General features: G+C 46.6%; 4 protein-coding genes across 9 annotated transcripts in view; 3 read left to right on the top strand and 1 right to left on the bottom strand.

Annotated features, from left to right (window-relative positions):
* LOC117586207 (putative helicase mov-10-B.1) overlaps window positions 1–2,837 on the top strand; it is a 3,168-nt gene extending 331 nt beyond the window's left edge. The window contains exons 3-5 of the mRNA XM_034276148.1: window positions 47–906; window positions 965–2,305; window positions 2,371–2,837. Of these exons, the coding sequence (XP_034132039.1) occupies window positions 47–906; window positions 965–2,305; window positions 2,371–2,426 (2,257 nt within the window). The 3' untranslated portion in view covers window positions 2,427–2,837. The remainder of the gene's footprint in view (window positions 1–46; window positions 907–964; window positions 2,306–2,370) is intronic.
* The window catches only part of LOC117586218 (spondin-1), a 22,583-nt gene extending 9,223 nt beyond the window's left edge, over window positions 1–13,360 (top strand). The window contains exon 6 of the mRNA XM_034276158.1: window positions 13,350–13,360. The gene's annotated coding sequence lies outside the window, so the exon portion shown is untranslated. The remainder of the gene's footprint in view (window positions 1–13,349) is intronic.
* On the bottom strand, window positions 3,108–23,703 carry LOC117586109 (putative uncharacterized protein DDB_G0277255). 6 transcript variants are annotated; one of them, XM_034275997.1, is made up of 8 exons: window positions 11,646–12,430; window positions 9,030–9,424; window positions 8,594–8,964; window positions 8,306–8,437; window positions 7,693–8,111; window positions 6,502–7,309; window positions 4,017–4,763; window positions 3,361–3,949 (listed from the first exon to the last, which is right to left on the bottom strand). In XM_034275997.1, the coding sequence occupies exons 1-8, from the start codon at window positions 12,310–12,312 to the stop codon at window positions 3,361–3,363; spliced, it is 4,128 nt and encodes a 1,375-aa protein (XP_034131888.1). In that variant the 5' UTR covers window positions 12,313–12,430. The 6 variants fall into 6 exon arrangements, with proteins under 6 accessions (XP_034131865.1, XP_034131888.1, XP_034131900.1 ...); XM_034276009.1 differs by lacking the exons at window positions 6,502–7,309; window positions 7,693–8,111; window positions 11,646–12,430 and adding exons at window positions 17,682–18,505; window positions 23,426–23,703 and having other exon boundaries at window positions 4,017–6,350; XM_034276020.1 differs by lacking the exons at window positions 6,502–7,309; window positions 7,693–8,111; window positions 11,646–12,430 and adding exons at window positions 17,682–18,505; window positions 18,960–18,993 and having other exon boundaries at window positions 4,017–6,350.
* Window positions 19,013–23,703, top strand: part of LOC117586136 (potassium voltage-gated channel subfamily H member 8) — a 56,921-nt gene continuing 52,230 nt past the window's right edge. Inside the window, exon 1 of the mRNA XM_034276032.1 lies at window positions 19,013–19,123. The gene's annotated coding sequence lies outside the window, so the exon portion shown is untranslated. The remainder of the gene's footprint in view (window positions 19,124–23,703) is intronic.

The raw sequence follows: 23,703 nt of genomic DNA, 5'->3' as shown, positions 1-23,703 counted from the left end.
ACGAAGTGCTGACTGCATTTGATTGACTTCCATTCCATTTATGCAGGTCGGCAGCCGATCTGCCTGACTACAAGCCGAGTGAGAAAATGTTGCATGCTCTGGCGAACAATTTCACCGACGCAGAGTTGATAGATAAGGACGCCATCTTTGAGCATTATTTGAGTACCGAAAAGTTGGAGTTTTACAATGCGTCCTCGGTGATGTTGAAGCTGCTCACCATCGAGGATGTGAGCACCATGAAGCTGTACTCGCAGCTCATCGAGCCGAATGTGGTGATTCACAAGACAAAAGGAAATATGTTTAAAGCCGCTCTCACCTCTAGCGCTTCTGTTAATGCCGAGGAAGTGGTGTCCCCGGGAATCGATGAGGTTGTCTTGATACCCAAGCGTAGTTTAATTTCCTCGCCACTGCCAAAAGAACTCATATTGGCACTGATTCCCCACCCGCATGAGATATTGCCGCTCCAAAATCCGACGCGCCGCTTTGTGGCCAGTGTGGAGCAGGTCTCCCGCACCAGTGTTCACTTCAAGTTCGGTCATAGAGGCATTCCGGACGACATTGAATGGCTGTCGCAACGCTATCATGTCATCCTCCGCTCCACGCGTATCCCGATTCGTTGCATGTACCGCGCTCTGAACAAGCTCACGGAGATGCCAGGACTCCGTCGTTATCTGTTTCCCTTTCCAGATTGGCTAACCACAATGATAGCAACCTCGCAGATTGAATTGCATGACTGCAAGCTTCCCACTTGGATGCAGATCGGACCGACGCCACCGCCGGCCCCTCCAGCAGAGATTTGCCTGCTGAACAGGACCATCAGCGACAACAAAGAACAATTGGATGCGGTGCGGAGGATTGTGGCCGGACCCAGTTCCAAAGCTCCATTTATAGTGTTTGGACCACCAGGTAAGTGGTGTCTCACACACACATAGACGACACCAATCACACTTATATTCCCTTTCAGGCACTGGCAAGACCACAACCATTGTTGAGTCCATTCTACAGCTGCGCCTTAAGAAACCGCAAAGCCGCATTCTTGTTGCAGCCGGTTCGAACTCGGCCTGCGACACTATTGCCATCAAACTGTGCGAGTACATCACTGATAATCTTCTGCTCGTGCAGCACCAACATCTCCTGGGGTATAGGCCGCTGATCCGAATCTATTCACGCACCATATTCAAGAAGGGACTGAAATCGGTGCCGCCGCTGCTGTTGAATAACTCCAATTGCTCGGGCCATGTCTACGAGCATCTAAAAATAGGGAAGGTGATGGAGTATTCAATCATTGTGGCCACACTGGTTACTGTGGGCCGCCTGGCTTACACTGGCTTTGGTAACTTCTTCACTCACATATTCATCGACGAGGCCGGAGCCACCACCGAGCCGGAGACTTTAATGGGCATTGTGGATGTTAAGCAGAGCAACGACTGTCATGTGATTCTGTCCGGAGACTACAAGCAGCTGGGTGCAGTGATCAAAAGCGGCCGTGCTGGGTCCCTTGGCCTGAATCACTCTCTCATGGAGCGACTGCTGACTGGCTCCGATTGCTACAAGCTGGACGAGAACGGCAACTACGATCGCACCCTTCAGATACGTCTGCGCCGTAACTATCGCTCGCATCCAGAGATAGTACGCCTCTTCAACGAGCTCTACTACGATGGTGAGCTGATCGCACAGGCTGCGGACGCACAGGTCAATGTAGCCGCCGAGTGGGATGTGCTGCCCAATGGCAAGTTTCCCATCATCTTTCAGGCCGCACACGGAGTTACCAAAAGGGACGAACACACCACCAGCTCGTTCAACTATCTGGAGGCGCAGGTTCTCTGCTGGTATGTGAAGCGCTTGCTCAAACATGGCCTCGGCCCAAATGTAGCTGTGAAGCAGGAGGACATAGGCGTGGTGGCTCCATACACGTCTCAGGGCAGCCTTATATGTCGAGTGCTGGAGCAGCAAGGCTTCGGCTCTGTGGAAGTTGGCAGCGTGGAGACCTACCAAGGCAGAGAGAAGCTCATCATAATTGCCACGCTGGTGCGTTCCTTCAGCTCCATGGGCTTCATGAGTAACCCGCGACGCATCAATGTTCTCATTTCGCGTGCCAAGGCGCTGCTCATACTCATTGGCAATCCCGTCACTCTGCGCCACAATCATGACTTTAAGTTCATCATTGATGAGTGCATCAAACATCAAACTTATCTCTTCAAGAAGAAGAGTCCGAGTTTCACTCACTCGGATGACGGCACAAAAGAGAACACTGCAAATCCGCACAATGCTACGCTTAAAGCCAAGAAAGTGATGTCAGGAATGGGTAAGTGCTTAAAATACATTAAGTCTTTTCGATTTATATCCCTATGTCCCCATTCCTTTCTTTAGTAGGACCCTCCCTGTGCCCCATTTGCGCCACAATGAATGGCTTAAAGATATCCTAGAGCTGCACTCTTCACCTCACTGACTTGAATCAAACAGAATCCTCTCAAGATACCATTTTACCATTTACGCTTATGATTATTATATTTCAAGTTTGTTCTGTAAACTGTGCCATGTACGGTCATGTTGCGGTCTGTGAGGCTAATAAAAGTAGTCCATTTATTTCACTGTAAATGAGAGGGAAAGATTATGTATTATTTGATAAATGTATAAGAATTGAGCATAGAGAAATTCCTCTGACCAAATGGAGTAGTTCCCATGAATGAATGTCAACCGTATTGTGCAAGCATTATCATTTATAGTATATATTTTAAGCAGTGTCTCTCTATATATGTAATTAGTAATCAGATTAAAAAGAATACAATACAATGGAGTGGAGTGGATCCGCCTGCGTTAAGTTTCCAACATTTTTTTTAAACAATCGTTCATTGAATTTAGCTGTCGTTTAAATTCGTTCAGTCTTTGTTAATCATCAACTTTACTTGGTTAAAGTGATTAATGGTTTTACGTTTTTGATATTTTTTGTGAGAAAGAAATGCAAATGCAAAAAAAGAGAAATTAATTCAATGAAATTCTGCTGCAGATGCACAATGTTTGGTTTTTTGTTCGTTCGATATACAAAATTGTGTTTTGCCTTTTTGGTTTTTATATAATTATTATAATAAAATATATGTATGTATTTATATATATTAAATAGTATTATTAATATTCTGTGTGTGTGTGTGTAGGAAATATCAGCGCTCTCCTTGGCTGCTTCATTCGCGTGTGAGTGACTACATTTGGTTTACAGGAGCCCGGACACCAGAAGACGCTCCTCGCCACTGGCAACCCATCATCGTCAGGTTGGGTTTGAGTTTGATGCGGTGCAATTGGGTAGGTGAGTGGGTGGGTGGATGGGCTACAACAATATCTACGTGTGGGGCTTGGGCCCCGAGATTAGAGAATCATCCGTCGCACGCCGCAATCCATGCAGAACTTGGCGTGCTCGATGATGAATCTGCCGCCACATTCGTGACAGAACTTGGACATCTTCGTACTCGAACTTAGGCTGGACACAGAGGCATTGCTCAGCAGGGAATGCTGCGATGTGGTTGGCGTCAACGGAGTCATCTGCATATTGTTATTGTTGTTGTTATTGCTGTTGTATGCTGACTGGGATTGCATCTGCTGCTGATAGTTAAAGTTGCTGTCTGGTCTGTTGTGCTGTTGCTGCTGCTGCTGTTGTTCCTGCGGCGCCTGCTGCGTGGCCATTGTCAGCGAGTGCTCCGATCCACTGCTGGAGGACTCTGCGCCGTCGGTATTGCCATTGCCAATGCCAAGGCCTAGACCTGCGCCACCTCCGCCGTACAACCTATGACGTGCCTTGAGCGTGGAATAGGCATTGTGCGCCTGTGTCGAGGCATCACTCAAGACGCTGGGCAGCTTGGCACTGGCCGTGTGCGGACGCAGGAGCGTCTGGTTGCGTGGTGTGCCCGGTTGCAGGTCGCCGGAGCGCTGACGCGACAAGCTGTAGGGGGAATTGGTGCTGCAACGGAAAATACAACAAATTATTCAATGAAGACGATCTCCAGCCACAAGTACAGTTTACTCACCTGCCATAGGCAGAGTCGGAGCTTAGCTTGGAGCTAGCGCCACGACGCGACGAGTGGGACGAAGACATGGGGTAACCATCGAGGCTGCTCAGCTCATCAGAGTCCGCCGATGCTGAAGGTGTCAAGGGGGAACTGGCCTTCACTTGCTGCTGCTGCTGCTGTTGCACTGGCTCCGGTTCCATTTCCCGTGACTGCTCGTCGGGCCTTCTTATGAACAAGGTGCGAATGGAGGCGCCAGCGTCTTCACCCATCTGCCGGAACTCGCTCTGCATTTTCTGGATCAGATTCTTAGCGTTGTTCACCTGCACGGAGTCGCTCGATGATAGAGCCAGTCTGCTGGCATTGCCAGCCAACTGGCTGGCCCGATCATCGTGCTCTCCCTGGGCGGCCACGTAGGGGTTGTCCTCTGTGTCGTCGCTGATCTTTCTGAACCGTGCGTGCTCCGGCTCGTTACCATTCTCTATCTGCAGTACGTCGATGGGTGTTTGGGAATTGCCCACCATGTGACGCAGGGAGTCTGGCGAGATGGGTGAACGGCCGTGATCATTGGCCTCCGTCTCGATGCTGATGAAGATCTCCCGCTTTTGCTGATCGTCGGCGGGCCGCTGCAGTGGCAGCTGCTGCATCTTTTGTGGCATCTTCTCCTCGTGGCTGCCAATACTGGAGGAATTCGACTGCTGGCGCTGCAACTGCTGCTGCAGCTGGTGTTTCTCGTCTCCTTTGGTAATCAAACCATTCGAGTTGGATCTGTGGGCGTGAGTGTCTTTAGTGGGCTGTGATTTGGGCTGTAGTAGGCTGCTGGTGGTGTCCGGTCTCAGTGTGGCTGTCGCTGTCTGTTGTGGGGTCGAAGTCGCTTTCTGGAACGAGCGTTGCCTGCTCGTCGAGCGATTCAGCAAGAACTCGCGACAATCTTTGAACAGCGGGAACTGCTCGTCGTCATTCTCGTTCTCGAATGAGGAGAGAAACTCCTCAAAGTCAAAGTCATCAAAGGTGGGCATGTTGCCCATCTGCATGACCATTGGCAGGGGATTGGCCAGCAGTTGCTTCTGCTGCTGCTGCCAGCACTGCTCGTCGTACTCCATCGATGAGCGATTGGCCTCATCGTCCGCGGAGCACCCCGACGAGGCATCTGCATCCTCTGGCGAGGCATCGTACAGAAACTGATTGCGTCCCAGGCGCATCTTGCGCTTCAGCAGATTCCTCGCCTCGCCCGACTGACGCCGCTCGTACGTGATGGTGGACTGCGAGCTGCTTCGACTTCGGCTCTGCGACAGCTGCTGTGGCGTGGAGCTGGCCTCCGAGCTAGCTACACCGCTGGACATGTGCAGATTGTCGCAGGCATTGATCAGCTTCGGGTCGATGAACTCTCCATTGCCGCTCACTGCCGCTGGACGGCCAAAGCCGAAGATACTCTCCAGTTTGATGGGCGTGAGGCTGGCTGGCACCCCGCCGCTGATCGCTGGCATTGCCGTTGCTGGTCTGCCGATGGGCTCCAGCCGCAAGGGGGTGGCAATGGGCTGATAGTTGTTGTGCAGCCGCTTCTCATTGTTCTCCTTGCCTGGAGCTGAAGGTGTGGATGCTGCTGTGGCTGTGACTGGTGCAGACGATACCGGGGTCAAGGGCGGCAGCTGGCTGGCATTGCTGCACGCCGTCAGACTCTTGGCCGAGTTCTGCTTGCTCAGATTGTTGCTCTTGTCCTTGAGCTCCTTGCTGTTCAGCTGATTGGCCGCAGCCACCTCCGCGGCCTTGGCATTCAGCTGCTCCAGCTCATGCTCGTACTTGAGGAACACCGCCAGCGAGTCGGTCTTGGTCACATTTCGTCCTCCTGGCTGTGCCTGAGCCGCAGCCTCGCTGGCACCGCCTGCACCCAGCGGAAGCTTCAGCTGCTTGCGGTTTGACGAGCTCGTATCGCGGCGAACCACACGCGGACTGTGAAAGTCGTTGACGCAGGCGGCGCGCACCGGCATCTCGTCGTATTCCTCCGGCTTGAGGAAGTTCGTGGAGATGGGGCCCTCATCGGAGAGTCCACGTTGGATGGTGGGGCGATAGTTGGTCGCAAAAAGCGGACGACTGGGCAGAAGCGGTGTCCGTCGGGGGCCGCGCAGCGAGGAAGTGCGCCGAAAGTTGGAGGCAGGTGTGGGTTTCGGTGTGATCGGCGCTGCCTTGCCGCTTGGCATGGTCAACGAGGTGCTCATGGAGATGCTGGGTGTGGCTGTTGGCTGTACCTCCTCCTCATCCGGTGGCGTGCCGGGGGAGCAAAGCTCCTCCAGCTGACGCTTGGCCGAGAGGAAGGGATCGTACTTGTCGCTGCTGACGCTGGCTCCACTGAGGCCGCTATGCAGGGGAAAAAGAGCGCAAAATGGTAAACAAATTCGTGTGTACAGTTCTAATGGTTAACCCGCCCGTCTGTGCATCGCCCGGCTGTCGTCTGGGGAGGGGAAATGGCAGGAAAAGGAGGATGAATCAGATTAGTTGGACTACAAACCTCGTGAAGGTGCCGGCGCGGCGGCAACTGGGACGCGGTTGGGCCGTAGGTGGCTCCTTGATGTACATCGTGCCATTCTCATCCTGTTCGAGCATCACCAGGCGTCGACTGACGGTGCCGCCGCCTTGCCTGGGCAGCGGAGGCAGCTTCGTGATTGGACGCTGATCCACTTCCGCTTCCAAGTCGCTCTCCTCAAAGTGCTGCATATCCTCATCGAAGATCCTGCTCGTGGAGCCGCCCCTCATCATATTTTCTTCGCTCCATTCCAGCTCGCTCGTTTCGTCGTTGCCCCTGTCAATGACATCCCGTTCAAACTGCAGCCGATCGCTGCCGAGCTGCAGTCTGGGCAGAATCGTGTGCCCCATGGTGTGGCCGAGCTCCTCCAGGCTCTGCTTCAGCTGTGGCATATCCATTGAGCCGTTCATCTCCATCGAGCTGCTGGCTTGCTCCATCCGTTTATTGGGCCTACAAACTGTGCGCGTGGTAGTCGTTTCCATTTTGATTTGAATCTCGGCACGCGGCGAATCGTCCTCGTACTCAGAGCCGGAATAGACAACCCGCTGCCTCCGATTCACGGGCACCAGAGCGCGATCCATTTCATCATCGGTGTATGCTTCCACGATCGCTTCCTTCCCCAAATTGCGCAGCTCCAGGCTGGGATGCTCCCGTGTGCGGATCCGACAACACGCCTGCCGCACCAGCGAGGTGGAGGAACGCACCTTGGATGCCACTTTTACCAACTGCGGTGCATCTGGTATCTGCATTGGTTCTTCCAATAATTTTGTTGATTTTCCATTGGGCATGCGGCCTGAGTTGGGCGGCGTGTGGGTTGGATGAGGGAGGTTGCATCGGTTAGCTTATGGTTCGATAAATGCTAATCCTATGCTGGAAGTACTCTCCATAGGAACCTCTACAATCTCTACTTCTAGCTCTGAGAGTGCTTTGTTCTATTTCTATTTAAATGCTGCCTCCAAGAACCTACTCACTGGTTACCATAACTGCACCTGGACAGCCACTTATGCAGCTTAATGCATCGCTGATTAATAACGAGCCAGCCATGAACAAAGTTCCAGCTTCTTAGTTTAGACCCCCAGTTAATTGGGCAACTGCACGCTACGCTCAATGGAACCCTATGGAACGCCACATAGACATAATCCCTGCAACTGACGCTGCAAACGAAACCCAACGAACCTTTTTGCTTGATCAACCTATTGAGATCCTCGAATTTCAGCGGCGGCAACGACATTTCCCTCTCGGCAGCTTTGACCCTTGCGCAATTGGTTCGCCCTTTGCGTGGCTTGGGCACTGGCTGCAGCGGGGCCGCCTCCACGCAGTCCAGCTGAAGCGTTTCGCTGCTGGTATTGTTGGATCGCAGGCGATTCATAGTTTTGTTGATGCGGTCACAAGTCTCGATGGGCTTGCGCTTGGATCGCAGCACGCGCTCCTTTGGCGGTGGTGGTGGTGCTGCTGCTGCTGGTTCCTCTTCGCGATCCACGTGCAAGTTGACGGTGTTCTGCGTGACCTTTGTGCTAGTTGCTGCGGGTTTGCTGCGGCTTGCAGGCGTCACGTATTTCGGGTGGGAGCGAGTCAACTTCTTTGCTTGCGGTGAGCTGAGTGGGATGAGGATGAATGGTGATCGCTGATGGCTAAATGAACTAGCTACGGTGAAGCTACAATACGTGGATGTGGGTCTATGCTTACGGGGGATTAGTCAACGACAACCAAAGCAACGCCAGAGTAGCGATTGGTTTAGGTGTATCTAGTTCTAGTCTCTAATTATCTATGACTATCCCTTGGTACTCACTTATCACTGTGCACGGACGAGGTCATCGAGGAGAGCGACATCAGGTTCGGCTTGGGGGCTGTCATGTCGCCGGCGTCCAGCAGTTCCTCGTGGTTGCCGGAGTACTTGTTTCGATTGATCGAGCGCTTCGTCCTACAATTATTCATTGCGATGGAAATGGAAACGGCAAACAGAAAAAATTAATTGGAATGAATATGGGTAATAAATTGTTAGTGTCTGGGTGTGTGGCAAGTGTGTGACTGATGTCAAAACATAAACGACAGCTACAGAGAGGAATTCCAGGCTTACTTGAGATTGGGCGGCCTGTACTGCTTCCGGGCGTCTAGCCTTTCCTTTGCTTTGGTCGTCTCTTGGGTGTTGGTACACTTGATGGTGGCTTGGACGGCCTTCTCCTTGCACCACTCCACGTGCCGGTCGAACGCCTTCACATTGAAGCTGCGCTCGCAGTGGGGACACCGCTCGGAGGCCACACTCCTGATGCGCTTGGCTAGCGAGCGATCCCGCGCTGGTACACCGTTTGGCTCGCCTGCGGGGGATGTGGCCCCAGCTGCTGATTCTGCTGTTGCTCCACCTCCCGCTCTGCGCACAGAAGCTCGGGCCGTGGAGCGTACCAACTCGGTTTGGGACTTGCGACGGGTGGGCAGCGGAGAGCCCACAATCTTATCCATGATGGAAAGATAGACAAAGTTAAGCGATAGCTGGAATGATTGGTAGATGGACCTACGTCTGTTGGTATTGTGGATACCGTGCCTACAGCATCCCGACTCCCAGCAAGCGGCGTGTGCACTCCAGACAACTTCTCGGCATTGGGCAGGCCAAAGTTTTTGGGCAGAACGTACGTGGAGAGCAGCGTGCCCTCGCGACGCTGGCGAGATGAATCAAAGATTTTGCGCTTCTTTGAAGTCTTCTCGCAGATGACGACATGCTTCCGCAGGGCGTTCAGGTTGAAGGTGCGGCTGCAGCATGGACAGGGCGTCAGATCGCTGGCATTGATGGCCACTGTCTCGGGCACGGGAAGCGGCAGTCCTCGGGTGAGCGGAGGCGGTGGTGGCGAAGAGGGCTCCTCCTCCTCCTGCCCGCCTCCAGGAGCTTGTAACTCGTTCTCCGTGTTGAATGCGGCTGCGTGGTGCGTTTATATGCAAGTAGAAGACAATGTGGGCAAATCAGTATGGAGATTCTTTGAGGTTATGTAGCTGCGAGCACATTGACAATGTTTTACAGATGCTTTTTAAAGCCTACAAAATAAGAGTACTTTTAAGTAGACATATTTCAGCAATAATATAACAACATACTCCATTCTCGACATTGCTTCAATTACAATTCTTGAATGTAAAACTCCGATTAGAAGGTCTTTGGGCCCGGGCCCAAAGGAGGGAAAGTTCACTAGGGAAATGAATGCCAACCCAACTAACTTTCCACAGTGGAAATGGCTCGCCTCCAAGTGGGTGAAAATCCGCTTCATTGTAGATTGTTGTTTTTGTGTTTTTTGGGCGACAAATTGCCTTTCCCGGGCCATTTGTCAGCGGTTGGCCCTCTGCTTGCCAGTCTGTCTGTCTGCCTTCCAAAGCGGAGACAATAGAAATCCCCCAAATAATGTATAGTTATTATTTGGTTCGCTTTTGGCGTGTGTGAGCAGCCTATAAATTGTTATTTATCTTCTGATGAGGAGTTGCTCTGCCCAAAGTTGGCAGCTCGTCCCCGCCATAGAGTGAAGTGTGCGCTTATTTAATTACATTCCGTGATCTGTGGTGCTGTGGGCGTGGATCGGGGCTGCGAGCATCCATCGCATGGCAAGTGGCTTCGATGTGGTCTCTGCCCACGAATTTGCGCTTTATTCTTTTGTCCATTTTCTTTGGGAGGCTGCCATTTGTTTGTGTTTGTTTTTGTTATTTTTGCGGTATCTTGTGCAGTGCGTGAAGTTACCAGTGATCGATAACATAACTGTTGAGTGTTGGGTAACTCCCTTCAGTTTTTCCCGCGAATTTGCGCCATAATTTAGTTGTGATTGTGAAAAAAAATAATAAAAGCGTTCCCAATGCTTAATATAGTGTCTAGTGTGTGTGGGCAGTGAAGAATAATAATTAGAAGCAGTATGCCAACATCATATTATGGGGGTAAGCAAAAAAATACCATCAATGTTGGCAGCTACTGCCAATTACAGTGCGAGGCCAGCGGAGCACCCACGACCACGATTGCCTGCCAGCAGAGATTATTACATCTATCAACGGCACGCATGAGACAAGAGGAGCAGACATTTCCGCAACATCTTGGGGCCCCTACTTCGCTGGGACAGCGTCTCTAATTTCAATTGAAATCAATGCAAAGTTTCATGTTACGCATTCTTCTCTCAAAGCAAAAACAAGTCAATGAGAAGTGGGTGAGTGCCGTTGCACTCGACCGACTGGTCTGGCCCGTGTCGGTGCTAATGATGCTCGCAGAATGCAACAGAATCAAATCCACAACTGCTTTATATGCTAATGCCACTGCATATATGCTCATCCCACTTGAGATGTATAATAATAACAGGCGCCCCTGTCCAATAAGAGCCTGAGCAGATCTAGCTGCATGTCAATGATGCGGCCAAGTGATTTTCAGATGGTCAAGAGTTTACTAGATCAAAAGTTGAAAGCCCTGCAACTGAGTGATGAATGCAATTTTCAAAAGACTATGTACATATGTATACGTATACATGTATGTAAATGTTCCCATCTTTCACAATCAAACGATTCCATTTCCCCATTCCCATTCCAACCGCTAGTCCATGTCTAGTTGGGCCGACCCAAGCGTTTTCCATAGTCTAAATGGACTTTTCGCTGCTTCTGTTGTCGGTCGTCGGTCGTCGCTATTGGGCAAGCTCTATAAGCCACTTAAGACTTCAGTGGGCCCATAAATGTGTTGTTTTCTGATGTGCAATATGTTGGAGCATAATACAAACGGCTTCTCCCATTCCAGTTCTTGGCCACCCTTTGATCTTGCAACTGTTTGACACTTGGGGATGCTTCCCATGAACCAAGACAGTGGGAACCAAAAGAATGCTTAAGCTGGGAACCTGTGCCGTCCCCTCTTTCAATGTAGTTCTCGGTAAATCTTTCAGAATTCATTTCAATTTCGCTTTCATTCGGACAAACGAGAGGTGACATCATTCAGAATAGATAAGAATGCTAGGAACGAAGTCAATGAAAAGGTCGACTTGGCCTCGAAGCAGATTAAGCAGCTGTTTCAGCATTTACATACGTTTTTCCCCCCCTAAAACCATTTAGCGCTTTCACTTGACCAATTTTGTAGAAACTAAAACGGTTCATTTAGCAGATATTAGTTGTTAATTTGCATTGAAAATTACTTGGTTTAATTGCTGGGGCTGTTGCTGTTTCTGTTTCAGATGGTTTGGCATGCAAATGATTGTTAGTTGGTTGGTTAGTGGACAACATATCGATCTTATTGACAACAATTAGAATGCGTTGGAGTTGCATTTGATTGTTATTGTTATTAATTGATGGTGCTGCCGCTGCTGCTGCTGCTGTTGTTGCAGGTTCACTTGGAGGCGTGTCCGACTCACTTGACTTGGCATTGGGCAGATTTTTCTGGCCTTTATTGCTGCTGCTGCTGCTGCTGCCGCTGCCGCTGTTGCTGTTGCGTTTGAGGGAAAATGTGTTGCGAACGCGCGAAAATGTGGACAGCTGTTGCTGTGGCGGCGGCTGCTGCTGCTGTTGCGGCAGTGATTGTTGCGCCTCACTAAGCTGCAACGAGTTGAAAGAACTCTGCAGCGGCTGCTGTTCAAATACATTAATGCTGCCATTTCCACAGCCATTTCCATTTACATTTTCGCTTCCATTTTCGTTTTCCCTTTGATTGCAGAAATTTAGCTGAGCTTTTTCGCTGGCCAGTAAATCATTGAGTTGTTGGTACTCCTCGTAGATGCCCCTACTGTGCCGCTTATTGATTTTGGCCAGTGGCTGAGGCTTCTGTGACTTTGATTTGAATATCTTGTTCCACATTTTCTTGCTCATCTTGCCCGAAATTTGGAGTACGCGCTCAGTTGATTATTCACTATACCGATATTTCGTTATTTTTAAACACATTTCACATTTTCCGCACTGCGCACTGCTCTGTTCCAATTGGACTTCCTCTTGCGCCGGCGTCTGGTTCAGTTTTGAGCGGCAGCAACATCGCCGCCAGCCCGCCAGCAACATTAAGCTCTCGCCAGCAACAAGCGGCACGCACAGTGGGGCTAAAATATTCGTGCACAACATATTTTACTTCAGTAAGTTGTTTTCCACTGAATCCGAATTGAGTTTGAAATCTCTGATAAATTCTTTACACATCATTTTGAGCGCTGGCTCCACTGTGCAACGTACTGGCAACATGTTGCCGGTGCACATTTTGCATGGAATTAAAAATAGTTGCACTCCAGTTTTGGCTTTGGCTATGCCTTTGGCTGCGGTGTGGGTGGGTGTGGGTGTAGCTGCTACCAGCAACAAAGGCCACCATTCTTTTCCAACTTATTCCCTCCTTGGCAGCTCTCTGTGTTGTCTGTTTCCCCTTCTCTGGGTTCTTCGCTTGCAGAGGGTATTAGGAATTCAGGCAGAAATATGCGACAAAGTAGTGCAACAACATAATTGATGAACTAGAACCTTGATCAATCAAATCTGTATAGCTATTTCCATTTCTATGGTTTTATGCTGGTCAATCAGGCTTGAAGGTGCCACAAAGATGAGAATTACCATATCCCACAGTTGACATTGAATGTCTGCCTGGGTAAGAGTATCAATAGCTTCGTTATTCAAGACTTTAGATTTGCCTTCTTGTTTGTCTTGTCTTTACGGCTGATTTATTTAAAGCCGCCGCTGCCACCGTCGACACTGTCGCCCGTTCCCTCGTCAGATGTAGCTGAACCCTTGGCTGCTTAGACCGTCTCATTCATTCCACTCTAAAGTCAGGCAGAATGACTGCCAATTTCCCCCCGTTTTAATGTATTTGAATTTCTAAATTGAAGTAGTCTTTGGTGCGACTTCCTTTTGGGCCATCAGTCAATCAGTCTAAAGAGACTTCAAAGTGGATCGTTTCCTGGCCAGTGGGAATTGGGTCCGCGACTGGCACTGGGTGTAGCCCACACAAAGTTTGTATGTTCAATATGTAATTATGTCCACTTATGGCACGCCAAAGAGACATCAACTTACTACTAGCCTGTTGCATAAGTGCGCCAAAAAAGGTAGCCCCCATTGGAGTTGCATGCGACAACGGCAGCCACAGCAGCAGCAACATTTGGCGACCTCAGCAACATTTGGTGTTGCAGGCGGTTCACATAAATAAACAGCTGGCAGTGGAGCCGGAGGAGACACATTTGGCTGAATTGATGAGAAGAGAACTCTTGAGAGAGAGTCGATCGGTTACAGCATTCAATTTGTCACACATAGATATAGAATATGTAGTCATTTTCAGGCGGTGGATATCCCTATCTCGCTCGATTTTGCAGTGTAATCCATATTCGTTTTTCTCTATTTATTCTTCTCTGCTTTTATGAGTATCTTTCGTCTGCTGCCTCTTTTTTCGTCTCTTGCTGTGTGGCTGTGCTTCTTTCTGTCTTTAATTGAAATGCGAATGCACTTTTGAGGAGCGATCTTTACTGGTCGGACCATACGATCTCCATTTGTCGCTGCTATAAATCACAATAGCGAGCAGCATCCGTTCAGACTCCGACAACCGATGACGTCACCCATCCATCCATCGATCTCTCTTATGCAAGCAAGATGCCTTGAATGCAAGGGAATCCACGAAACAGTAAAAACAACAGAAAAACAACGAATATTGCACGTGCCAAAAGCAAGAGTCATGGAGGAGGGAGTAATGAACTTGGGGCCGGGACATACTCGCTTATTTATTTATATCTATTTTATCGAACCAACAACTTCTCCTGCTCCCCTGTTGGGAAGGGGACGCGGGTGAGTAGCAGCGAGAGGCGCCCTGGGGTTGTGGGCGGCATCGTTTGTGGTCGCCCACGCGTCTCGACTCTGACTTGCCCTCAACATCCTGATAATCTCCTATAATTGTCACGCTCTGAGAGCACAGCCGAAAATAGAAGATATGTTGCAGTTGCATACATATATGTATGCATATGTTGTATATGTTGCACGATGCATCTATCTCGCTTTAGCGATTTTCACGCTTTTCATGACACAGCCCTCGGGAGGAGCAAAAAAGAAAAAAGGGGCGCGTGCGTATAAATAGTCAAAGTTCTCGAATCTAGATGATGTGTTGTATGGGATGGCGTTTTGGGGGCAAGGCGGCGACATGACACAAGGCACAAAAACAAGGCAAAAGTAAAAACAAAGTGAACTTAATTTAATATTTCCTATGCACTGAAAAAAAAAATATTGTAGAGAAAAGTGGTAGAAAGTCCTCTAATGGAAACTAGCAATTATTTTTCTAAGTTTATTATTAAATGAATAATCCCCCCAAAACTCACTCATGGAAAGCTTTATAACATGGTAACCTCAGGTGAACTCTAAATGTTCCCACTTCTCACATTCCTTTTAGAGAACTTCCTTCCTAATGACGGAATATATTGCTAGTAAATATATTACGTTAGTGTATCAGATTCGAAGCAGAGTTCCGAATGGCATTTAGATGGCCCCTCTCTATAGCTCGCTGTCTCTCTCACATATCAACAACATCGGTGCGTCGTATTTTCCACTAATTAAGTTCTATTTCTTCCAGTCGCCTGTCGTCTCCACACTCCACTCCACTCCACTAGCATTCAACGCTCCCTCGCCAGCGCTCCCCTCTGCTGTAATGAAATCATTTCAGGTCATTGGCGCTCCCCTGTAACAGAATTCTGTTTTTTGTTGATTTTGTTGTTTGTTTCCTTCGAACGCATTTTGCAGATTGCACAATTTTGGTTTTTCGTTTTTCTGTTTTTGTTTTTCATTTCTGTCTTCGGTTCTGTTTGGAACTCAATGAGATGGATGTTGTTGCTGCAACAAATTGAAGTTGATTTTTGTTTGTTGTTTGCTGTTGCCAGTGTTGCTGCTGTTTCGACTGTTGATTGCTTTTTAGAAAGTGTGAAACACTTTTCTAGTTGGCTCCAATTCCATTTTGTCTTTCATTTGGCATTTCTCGTGGTGGCCAAAGTGCGAGGAGAATGGTGTCGTTAATTGAGGTAGGTAAATTCCAATTGGATGCGGAGTAGGTTTCGAGGCTCGATTTGGGGTCAGAGGTGAAGCCAAACGATTAGCGAATCGATTTGTGAGTGGCCCACAACGAATTGAATGTGGAGCGAAATTGAATTAGATCATTGAACGGAGATTGAAATTCATTTAAACATATTTCTTGGGCGCAAACAAATCAACCAATGGGTATAAATAAGTTATGGTTATTTTCAATAATTGTATTTATTTGTTGTTTAAACAAAGAATACAAATATAACGTTTTCGTAGCTTTTTTCATCCGAAAAGATAGCAGCAAACTTGCAGCAAGCTTCAAAGCTCGAACAAAAGCTTTGTTTCTGCTAGCTTTCAGCCGTAAGCTCGCCAAAAGGCAAATAAATTCGCGCATTTTATCGTAAATTCGTACCTTAATTGAACATATTGTACATACAATTAGGAAACGGCTATCAGTCAATGACAAATTTTGCTGATCGAAGAACTCATCCCAAAGAGCAGCGTGACTTTGCGACTTGGGCTGGTAGGGTAAATGTATTGAAAACTGGTTCCGAGCCAGACAATGGTATGCCTCTATACCATACATACTTTGTATACTATAAATTGCGTTTTGCACAAACTGGTTAGATATTTGACTTTGGAATTCATTCTATAAAATACGCAAAAATAAGTTTATTGAAGCTTTTTTGCATTGCCTCTAAATGTGGTTCAATGTCAAGGAAATTCCATGGCAGACAGAGAGGCAGTAAGAGAGGAAACTCAAGTGTGGGCTGCTCGCACATTAAGCCGAGGGCAGTGGGTCATATGCCTCCCCGCTGGAGACCATTTAGGCCATATATGCAGATGGGCCAGGCCATTACAATCGAAATCAGTTAGCCAGCCAACCAGGCAGCTGGCAGAGTGACAATGGCATACGCGTAGAGTATTTATTATTTATTAGCATTATCGGAAACTTGTAAAAACTGGCACGGAAATCTCCCGGTCCGACGTGACTGACATGGCTAAAGCGTAGCGCCCGATTTCTGTCAAGCTGCGAGTACAGATATATATTTATATTTATCTGCAATTTGAATATATGGGTTGGGATTCAAGTCGAGCCCAGTTTTATTACTTTTTTCATAATTTTTGGTTTCACTTGCAACTTGAATTTCATTTTAATTTGTCTTTGTCTCATCGCTGACTACATTTTTGCACAAACTTTAGTCGAAGTTCTTGTTTTGGGCTTTTCTTAAATTTAATTAAAATTGATTTATTTTAATTGATTGATTTTAGTTGACTTTGCTGCAGCTAACTGAAAATGGAAATTGACATAGATATGTCGGTGTTGTCGTGCCTCTTGTGCGTTGCTTGCCTCCTTTTTTTATGTTTTTTGTTGAGTTGTATTTATATTTGTATTCGTTTGCAGTTTGTTTAAATGCCTTCCACGTTTTTGTGTTTGATTTGCTTTGGAGCTTTTTTGTCTGTCTTGTCTTCATTGTTGCTTCTCTTTTTTTTTGCAATCAACAAATAATTTGCAATAATAACTGATGTCATCTGAAGATTTTAAACGTTAGAAAGTTTGTTCAGTATTATATTGGATCATAGCGGAAAGCGTGAATAATTACGAGTTTATTGTTTATGCATGTACATTTTTTATGTACAAAACTCATATTCATTTGGTTTTTTTATGTTTCCTTTATCCTCTTGATATAAAATTTGAATTTATGTTGTACATTTATATTCCTATTCTAATAAAATTTCATTTTATGTTTTTTTTATTATTAAAGTTAAAGTGCCGTAAAACAAATTCATTGTTTTTCACTTCTCCCTAACACTCTGCTCCCACTTCACTTCCCCTTAAGTGGCTTCCCCAAGCACTTCCTTCAACAGCGAAGAGCTGCCGCAGGGGGCAGCAGCGTTTAATTCGCCTGCGCGGAAGTTAACTGAATTTGAATTTTTGCCGCCTTGGCTTTGTTTTCAAAAATGGAAATTCGAAAATTGTAAAGTTCGACAAGCACTTAAGCTTTAAGGGGCCTGCACGAGGAGGTGTTAATATACGGTAAAGCATTCTCATTACTCCTTAACTCTCTCTCGCTCTCCCTCTCCCTCTCAATTGCTCGCACCTGGAACGTAAATGCAACGAAGAGAGCGCTCTCTAGCGCTCACACGATTTGAGTGTACCCACCCAAGTACAGTTATATGTAAGCTAGCTTTTGTTGTTGGTGTTTTTTGTTGCTTACCAAAATCAAAGTGATACATTGTGGGGAGTTCGCGAGGTGTTGTTGTCCGCGTCACCGAATTGTGTTGCATCAGGGGGGTTTGCGGGGGCGTAGCGATAAATATCGCCTCCAGCTGCCGCCTGCTGCTCTGCTCCGAAGCGGCCATTTTCACATGGACTAGACACCTGAACACACACACACATACACACACTGGCACACACTTGCGAAATGTATGCAATGAACTCGCTTTTAACTTCTTGTTGTTGCTGTAAATGCTAGCTCTCTTCCGCTGTTTGTTGTAAGTAAAAAACGCGAGCGCGTCTTTAGTCGCCGGCGTTTTAAAAACGCACCAAGCTCTCTTTTGCTCCAAACATGCAAACTGTTTTTATCGCGTTTTCTGTTGAGTATCTTTTTATTTCGGTGTTTTAATTTATATTCATTAACGATTTTGCCTCATTGCCAATTAATCATCTTTCGTTTTCACTGCACTTTCAAAAAATTTGGAAATACTTTTGTTGCCTTGTTTTCTTTTCACAATAAAACTTAAGTATTTTTTTTGCCTGCACGCTATTTTTGGTTATTTTTGCTGTATTTTTGTTGCTGTTGTTGTATGGTGATTGGTTCACATTTGAAATTCGCTTTGTTCACAGCCAGTTTCCACCAAAATCTTATGGAAATGCTGCGGCTGGCATATAATTTGAGGTCTGAGATTGCCGCCGCCGACTTGCAATTGGAGTCGGGTTTGTGTCCCGTTTCGTTACGTTACGTTTCGTTCCGTTCCCTCCTCCACAGTTGCCTACACCTTCTGCTTCTCCTTCTCCCGCTGGGTTCGTTGTCGTTTGGATCTGTAAAAGGTCAGAGCGTGAGATATGAATTTTAATCGAGCTGTCAGTGCAGAGATATTTTCTGTCTACTCTTTCTGAGAGAGTATGCTGATGTATGATATCATATCCAAGGCCTCAAGCTACCCTTTCTTCTCTCTTGTTTTATAGTTAGCTAAACATTTCAGCAGCCACGAAGCCCGAAGAGCCAAATAAACATTCACCAATGGGGCTAAGCGCATATTAGCTAATTTGCAAAAGCCAACAACAACAGCCAGCGTCAGCTTGTACGTGTATACGCAAAGCAGAATATGATGAAATCGTCTAAACTTAGACACCGATTTCATAGGTTTTTCCAGCTTTTGGGGTGGTGCTGCCCCAAACGACAAGGCTCAAGCGGGAGGAGCTGCCGAGGATGATTAAATTGGTGTTTTTTTTGTGGTTTTAGACACATTTCCCTAATAGGCCAATTAATTACCGTTTTCTATTCGTTTCAGCCGCTAAACTTCGCCTTGACTCTGGCTGCTGGAACGAGACTGAGCCGCAACTCAGAACGAATCTGCGAGAATTTTCTCTTAATTGCAAATTGAAAGTGAACTCAACAATCAGCATTAAAAGCAATTGAAGATCTCTTATGTGTGTGTGCGAGAGTGAGTATTACCCTCTCTCTATACTGTATATATTGTATCTTTATCTGCTGCGGCTCTCACTACTTGAGAGAGTTATCTTGTTGCTCTGGGTGAGCGGGTGTTGTTTCTTCTAATTATACTTTTTTTGGTCAGCCTCTGAGCCGTGGCACAGTGTTCAATGAATTGAAACTAATTGCTGTGATGAAAATCTGTATAGGAAAGGTCAGGGCCAAGCCCATTATTAGCTCGAGTTGAAGGCCGGAACGTCTATAATGATCTGCCCACACTTGACCAAGTGGAAAATGTTCTAAGCCAACAAAGATGTCACCAAACAGATACGAATATGTATCTATGGATAGGCTAATATCTAATAACACGCCTGTCAATATCTATGTTCGGATACAACGACATCGATAGATAAATCTATTTAGCGTTGTACAGAAACCAGACGCCATATATTTATTGTATAGAACAAGTTTTTGTTGTTGTGTAATGTAAATTGTGTTTTGTGTTCACTTGAAGCGATATAAACCCGTTTCGATTTTCACATGTTCCCCATCCAGAGTTAATTTATGCCGCGCTCTGCTGTGCTCCACTTCACTCCACCAATTGACTGGTTTCCTTTGGGGTCTATGCACAGATAAGACCCAAATTTATGCAAGATTATTGAGCATAATTCGTGTTGAGTTGAAAGGTTTTTCCTAGACTGCCGCACCCTCACACATTCAGTCCAAATATCTACTTATTCTGTACTGCATACGAAGTGGTTTGGGGGAACAGTCATAAATGTGAGGCCCCCATATTGGGATAGGGCTGCTGTTTGAGGACGTGCTCTGAATGGTCCCCTACCCTGGCAGTTCTGAGTTTCCTGATTGTGCATAAGATGAAATAACTTTATTACAATCCCGAAAGGTCATCTTCCACTTCAAACTGGTTTCCATATTTAGCTAATTTATTTATTTGTGAATCGTTTTCTTGGAGCAACATCATCGTCATGATCATCACCACCCACTCGAGGCATACCGAGACGCTGACGAACCGCATCTTGATATTTCTTCAAACCGAAACTCGAATTAAATACCCCCGAGATATGCTCCCACGTTCCAATGTTTCGTTCAAGCTTCAAAGCTCGACTTGACTGCTCAGAGATGTCACAGGCTGGGGAGAACATGGGAACATGGAATTGAAATGTGGCACAAATGTTGTGCCCACTTTTTGCCACACAGAGCATTGAACCATTGCCCCAGAGGCGTTGTAAACAAAAGCCCACTTGGAGCTGGTCTGTGGTCCCCCAAGAGCTTGTGCTTGTGACAGCTGTCTGCCTCCCAGTCTCGGGCACAACAAGTGCGACTCGTTCCAATTGGACAAGCTCACCTTCAGAGTGCAGCCGTTGCACATGCCACACATGGGCATGGGCATTCCGCATCACTTTCGGTTTGGCCCAGTACTCGTACTCAGATGCCAGCGAGAGGGAAAATAGATGCAGTGAAGTGGTGGACATTGTCTTGTCGCTTGTCGCTCTTGCTGCAGGCGAAGGTCACGTGGAGTGGAGTGCTCTCCAGAGCAACGAGGTGTCGGCTTACAAGATCTAATTTCATGGATAAGCAGATAAGTAGCCCAGGCGATAGGGTAACCGAAATATATCATGTGTACATTTAAGGGTTTTTTTAATCTGTTTTGTTTTTGCTGATAAGAAATGGAATCGACTGGAATTTACTTAGGAGACTTTGTAAATATTCCACTTCCACTTGTTCCCGTATTTGCATAGCATGAGCATTAGGAAAACAAATGCTAATTGAGTTAACCAATCAATGTGAACATTGACTTTCAATCGCATCAATTAAAGTTGTTTTCCATTGCATTGTCGAGCACTTTGTCAGCCGATTTTCCTCACCCACAAACCGCACAATTATCGCGAACATGATACCGAAACGATTAACCGCAGTTCCCACCTGTAAGATCATCATCAAGGGGGGGCTAATTGTGGCAACAGACTCTCGCTGGACCCGTTGAAGAAGAAAGCCATAAAGAGCAGCCAGGCCCATAGCCAGACCCGAACAGGTTGAAGTCACACTTTGGAGACGCAGCTTTGTTCCCCCTGTGCTGATGTCATTGGGTAATCATCTGAGCACCGTCCCGTCGCAGGGGGGAGGGTTTGCTTAGAACTCGTCAGCACGTCAGAGTCGACTCTCCAGTCGAGTCTCCAGTCTCGAGTCGTGCGAAGGTTACACCAGAATCTTGAAACGAAACTAAAAACACTTTTAGAGGCGTGTTTCTGTTCCGTTCGCCCGGATCTCAATTTCAAATGAGAGAACGGACGCGACGCTGTCAATAAGTATTTGACTGTACATAGCCCGGCCCGTGTTTGATGTTAATTGCAGCTCTACCTATGCACATACATATGTGTATATGTATATGTATCCCCCAAATAGTAGTGTTTGTAGCCTTATGCAAATCTCTTTGCTGAAAAGCAATAGAAAAGCATTTGCCGGCTGCCTCTTGTGATTGCCGCTTATTGGGCTTTTTGGAGCGTTGCAAATATGCATGGAAAATATTTACCAACTGTGAAATATGTTGCGTTTTTTTTTAGTTGTTTGTTGAGGAAACTCAAGTCAAAGAAAAGCGGACGATTGCTTGGTTGGTATTTATTGCTGGAACAGCCAGACAATTGCAACCCGAAAATAAATGAGTAAAAATCCAATTTTAAATTACTTATTTAGGCGTTGAAACTAATTAAAGGATGGAGTTTCCATATTTCCTCTTTGTATTTCTGTATTCTGATCATCATTGGAAGTTTCAGTATGGGGAAAACTCGCAACTTTTTGCCTCTGACAGGGCTAACCACATTCCAATTTTAACTGCGTCGCTTTGAGAAATTCCAAAAGCTAATTAACGTCAAAGTTAACGAGTCCGAGCCACATTTGGCTTGTGTACAGTGAACACCCACACACACTAACCTCCCCCTAACCTTTGCAGCCATAAGCAAATCAGTTACTTAGCCTCGATCTGCAATTAGCACACAAATGGCGACCGGCCAAGAGCCGGCAATGAAATGGCGAAATTCCGGAACGAAAGGAGTTTCCTATCCACGGGTTTATCGATTAAACACACTGAAGGGTGTACGAGTAGCAGCAAAAGTTCTCGGAAAACATGACTATAAATGGTATAATGACGCCAGACCAGACATTAATGCCGCACCCAGCTGCCCAGTAATGTCCTTTGGGCATGGGGACAGCCGACTGCCGACTGTGGGGTTGCCCCGGGTTGTTGTTGCTCTTGTTGTTGTGCGGCAAACAACTTTGAGTGGACTTGTTGTGACCGGCAAAGGGGCAGAGGTTGCCATGGAACAGCCACCCTGCCACCCATATGTGGAGCCAGTTAGGTTACAATGTGTGTGTGTTTTTGTGTGTGTTCCCAACTCCTTTTATCTACGAACCATTTGATTGGCGCCTTGCATGCAAAACTTTGACCAAACGAGAATCCACTAAAAGTAGAAAAAACTAGAGCAAGACTTGCCATATAATGCGCATATATTTATGCTGTATGTGTGTATGTGTGTGTGTTCCTGGCCATATCTTATCGGATAGATAAAAATACATAGTGCATGGTAGGCCAGAATCAAACGAGAGACCCGCAAAACCTTATCTCTACGCTGGGCTCTGTCCGAGACTATCAAGATGCAAACATAATACGAAGTTGGATAGGGAAAGGGATAGGTATTGGGATCCACCATATACATAAGTGCTGAATAAATATCTGTATTTTGCGCATTAATTTGTTATTTCGTTTTCAATAACTGAGCTATATTTGTACTCTTCTTAAATGCAAGGTTCAGATAAGTCTTGAGAAAGAGCAACCAATGATAAACATACTCTTATCTCTTATGTATGGGAATATTTATGGAGAATAAATAGTGAATGAAAAACTGAGTGAAATAAATACAAACTTGTGCGTATCTTTCAGAACATAGAGGAATAAACAGAAGCCACACAGAAATGTGGTGTCTTTTTAGAACCCATCCAATATTTCATTCAACTACGACAACTTTTTCATCATTAGATGGCCTACTCTGTACTACGTGCTGTTTATAGCACTTAAAAATAATACGATCTCAACTTGAGAACCACTTTGCTGGGTGTTTACTTTCCTATAGCTAGAGTTTTTTTTAATAGTTGTTTGTTCTCTCTGTATGTATTGTTTACCTTATCGATACAGCACAAACTGCTAATGAACAATTCATGGCTACAATGGTGACTAAATAATTGGCTATTAATACAGCTATTTAACTTATCAACAAATTCCAATCGAAACGTACCTTGAGCCGCTCGAGTATTCCTTTGAGAGAGCGTTTCCAAGTGGTTCTCTAAGTAATTGAAATTCTTCAATGTCCGGTCAATGCAGCACCTCAGGGAGATGGATTAAAACACTCTCGATAGCATATATCACATTACAAACACCCACACAGACGCGACACTCGCACACACACAGGTAGAACGGAAAAGTGGGATCAACCTCGGGGCGGAACTTTGCTCTTCCCGCTTCGAATAAACCGCTGGGAGGAAAGTTTCTACTTCAGAGAGTTTTATGGTTTTT

The sequence above is a fragment of the Drosophila guanche genome, unplaced genomic scaffold (assembly GCF_900245975.1).
Source record: "Drosophila guanche unplaced genomic scaffold, DGUA_6, whole genome shotgun sequence".
Lineage (NCBI taxonomy): Eukaryota > Metazoa > Arthropoda > Insecta > Diptera > Drosophilidae > Drosophila > Drosophila guanche.
The sequence above is the reverse complement of the archived record's forward strand: the minus strand, read 5'-3'. Positions and strand labels throughout refer to the sequence as shown.